This window comes from Oryza sativa, chromosome 6 (genome assembly GCF_034140825.1).
Source record: "Oryza sativa Japonica Group chromosome 6, ASM3414082v1".
NCBI classification, from domain to species: Eukaryota; Viridiplantae; Streptophyta; class Magnoliopsida; order Poales; family Poaceae; genus Oryza; species Oryza sativa.
In genome coordinates this window covers 17340780-17344278 of record NC_089040.1, presented here as the reverse complement: position 1 = coordinate 17344278, position 3499 = coordinate 17340780, and the positions used below count along the sequence as shown (strand labels likewise).

The 3499-nt window shown below is 50.8% G+C and overlaps 1 protein-coding gene across 1 annotated transcript; it reads right to left on the bottom strand.

Annotated features, from left to right (window-relative positions):
• Positions 1 to 438: 438 nt before the first annotated feature.
• LOC136357006 (uncharacterized) lies at positions 439 to 1041 on the bottom strand. Its single transcript, XM_066311730.1, has one exon. It carries the CDS (start codon positions 1039 to 1041, stop codon positions 439 to 441), a length of 603 nt encoding a protein of 200 aa, XP_066167827.1.
• Positions 1042 to 3499: the final 2458 nt, after the last annotated feature.

The following is a 3499-nucleotide window of genomic DNA, read 5'->3' as shown; positions in this document are numbered from 1 at the left end:
TCAGCTTTTCGTCGTTCGTTTTCGATCTGTAGCGTTTTGTGTCGAGAGAAACACTTTTGCTTTTATGCTAATCGGTCGTAACGTTGTTCGGCTATTTATTTTCCGAGACAAGCTGTTGCGGTTTCAACGTTCGGCGAGCAATGCTTCAGCCGATTCGTTTCGCCCCCCCTGGCCTTTTTCGCTGATCAGGCGTTTGCCTTGGGGTTTTTCCACAAATTATCAATCACACGAAAAGAAATAAAAAGAAGGCGGAGGACACAGAGATTTTATACTGGTTCGGGCCTCCATGGTGGATAATAGCCCTACATCCAGTTTTTTTTCTTTTTCTCTTCTCTTTTTTCCCCTTTTTTTTTCTTGCCGAAAGGCTTACATAGTGCTGAAAGGCTTACATGACAGTATGTACATTTTTACAAGTTGGCGATTTGGGTGCCACCCATTCTAGACATAGAAGCGCTTGAGGGAGGCGGCGTTCCAGGAATGGTCGAATTCCTCGCCTTCGAGTGTCGCTAGGCGAAAAGATCCTGTCCTGGACTTGTGTTTGATGATGTATGGTCCTTCCCACTTTGATTCAAGCTTGCCAACCGCTACTGGGTCCGCCTTTTTCCTTAGGACGAGATGACCAGGCATCAGCTCCATGGGTCGGACTTTTTTGTTGTAAGTTGCCGAAGTGCTTGTGGCGTACTTATGCATGTGCTCGAGCGCTTCGACCCTTACACCTTCCAAGAGTTCGAGCGATACCTCGCGCCCCTCTTCGCCCCCGGAGAACATAACCCTTGGTGAGTTAGCCCCTAGCTCCGCTGGGGTCATTGCCTCATCGCAATAAAGAAGCATAAATGGGTTAAACTTGGTTGGTCTTGTGGGGGTCGTCCGAAGGGCCCAAAGAACCGATAACAATTCTTCTGGCCATTTGCCTTTCGCCGCCCCCTCAAATCTTTTCTTTAGTGCTTCTAGGATCTTGCCATTTGTACGTTCGGCCGCCCCATTTGACTGTGGGTGCGCGACCGACGCGAACCTGATTTCTAGGTTAAGCCCTTCGCACATTTCTCTGAACTTATCAGAGTCAAACTGCTTGCCGTTGTCAGTAATGAACTCTTTTGGCACCCCAAAATGGCAAATAATGTTTTTCCATACAAACTTCTGTACTGCTGCCGAAGTGATTGCCCCAAGGGGTTCGGCTTCGATCTATCGAGAGAAATATTCCACAGCTACAATTGCGAATTTATACCCGTTTCGCGCCACCGGGAATGGCCCAATAATGTCCAGTCCCCTTCTGGCAAAGGGCCATATTGGTGCAATGGGCTGCAGATCATACTGGGGCGCGGCTTGGCTTCGGCCATGACGCTGGCAACTTTCGCACTTCTTGATTTGCTCAACACAGACTTTCAACACAGTGGGCCAATAAACTCCTTGTCTAAATACTTTGGAGGCCACTGTTCTTGCAGCCTGGTGCACGCCACATAGCCCCTGGTGTATTTCCTTTGCCATTTCTTCGCCTTCGGCAAAAGAGATGTAACGAAGTAAGGGTTGAAGTACCCCGGAGCGGTAAAGCTGACCCGAGACCATCTTATACTTCGTGGCTCTGAGTTGCAAACGCTTCGCTTCTGCTTCGTCTACCGGAAGCCAGCCAGTTTCAAGGTGTTTCACAAATGGGGTTCGCCAGTCATATGGGTCTTCGCCCAGTTTCTCTTGGTCGATTGTCATGACTTCCGAGATGTCCATGGGCACACTTGGAGCATGTAGAACTTCGAAAAAGATGCCAGGCGAATGCGGCCCACCACAAGCAGCGGATTTTGCCAAGGCGTCTGCTTCCTTGTTTTGGTCTCTAGGCAAGTGTTCGACCGTTATGCCGGTGAAGCATTTTTCTATGGACCGAACAGCCTCCAGATACCTCTTCATTCCCTCTTCTTTTGCCTCGAAGGATTTGTCAACATGGCCTGCTACCAACTTGGAGTCAGTTCGAATTAGCAGGCGCTGGACTCCCAGTGCTTTTGCCTTTCTTAGGCCTAGGAGAACGGCTTCGTATTCTGCTGCATTGTTGGTTGTGTCGAACTGCAATCTCGCTGCGTACCGAATCGGCACACCATTCAACGAAAAGAGGTCTGCCGCAACGCCTGCCCCCTTGTGCGACCACGAACCGTCAGAGCACATCACCCAGAACTGGTCATCGGGCTCGGGGTCGGGGGCAAGTACTGGTGTCCATTCAGCTACGAAGTCAGCTAGCACTTGAGACTTGATAGCAGAGCATGCAACAAAATGCAAGTCGAACGGGGATAGCTCTGCCGCCCACTTGCTGAGCCGGCCAGTGACTTCCTTGCCTCGGAGTATTTCGCCCAAGGGGTACTGTGATGGGACTATGACTTTGTGGGCCTGGAAGTAGTGCTTAAGCTTGCGCGAAGCCATTACTAGAGCGTAAGCAATCTTTTCCATTTCAATGTACCTTGTCTTCGCTCCTTGCAGTGCTTCGGAGACGAAGTAGACCGGTTTCTGTCCGGATTCTGTTTCTTGGACGAGTGCAGCATTGACTGCCACCGGCGAAGCTGCCAAGTATAATAGCAGTTCGCTTCCTGGGGGTGGGCTTATCAGAGCTGGCGGGCTTTGCAAGTATTGCTTTAGCTCGTCGAATGCTGCTTGGCACTCTGGTGTCCAATTAAACTTTCCCGCGCCCCGGAGGGTCTTGAAGAAGGGCAAACCTCTTTCGGCCGCCTTTGAGAGGAATCGACTGAGTGCTGCAATTCGGCCTGTAAGCTTTTGTACTTCATGTACGCTTGACGGAGGCTTCATTTGCTGGATGGCATCGATTTTCTCGGGATTCGCCTCGATGCCCCTTTCGGAAACAAGGAAACCCAACAACTTGCCTGCGCGGACGCCGAAAATGCACTTCTCCGGATTCAGCTTTATGCCTGCCGCGCGCAAGCTGTCGAACGTCTCTTGCAGGTCGAACGCATGGTCGAAAGCCTTGCGGCTTTTTACGACGATGTCGTCGACGTAAGCTTCCACGTTTCGCCCCAGCTGCTTGCCAAGGACCTTGTACACTAGCCTGGCGAAAGTTGCTCGTGCGTTCCTTAAGCCGAAAGGCATCCTGAGGTGACAAAATGTGCCGAATGGAGTGATGAAGGATGTTTTGGGGATGTCGAGCGGGTTCATGTGGATTTGGTGGTAACCGGAATATGCATCCAGGAAACTCATGAGCTCGCATCCAGCTGTTGAATCCACGAGCTGGTCGATTCGCGGCAAGGGGAAATTGTCTTTCGGACATACCTTGTTCAGGTCTGTGAAATCGACACACATGCGCCATTTGCCATTTGACTTCCGCACCAGCACTAGATTCGCCAACCACTCCGGATGGTCAATCTCTTCAATAACCCCCGCCCGGAGTAATTTTTGTACTTCGGTCTTCGCCGCTTCTTGGCGATCGGTAGACATCTTGTGCAACTTTTGCTTTCTTGTCTTAATATTCGGCTTGACTGCTAAGTGATGCATGATGAGATCCGCCGGGACG

Bases quoted from the DNA above. Each gene is read 5' to 3' on its own strand.
- LOC136357006 (XM_066311730.1), bottom strand. From the start codon at position 1,041: ATGTGCGAAGGGCTTAACCTAGAAATCAGGTTCGCGTCGGTCGCGCAC.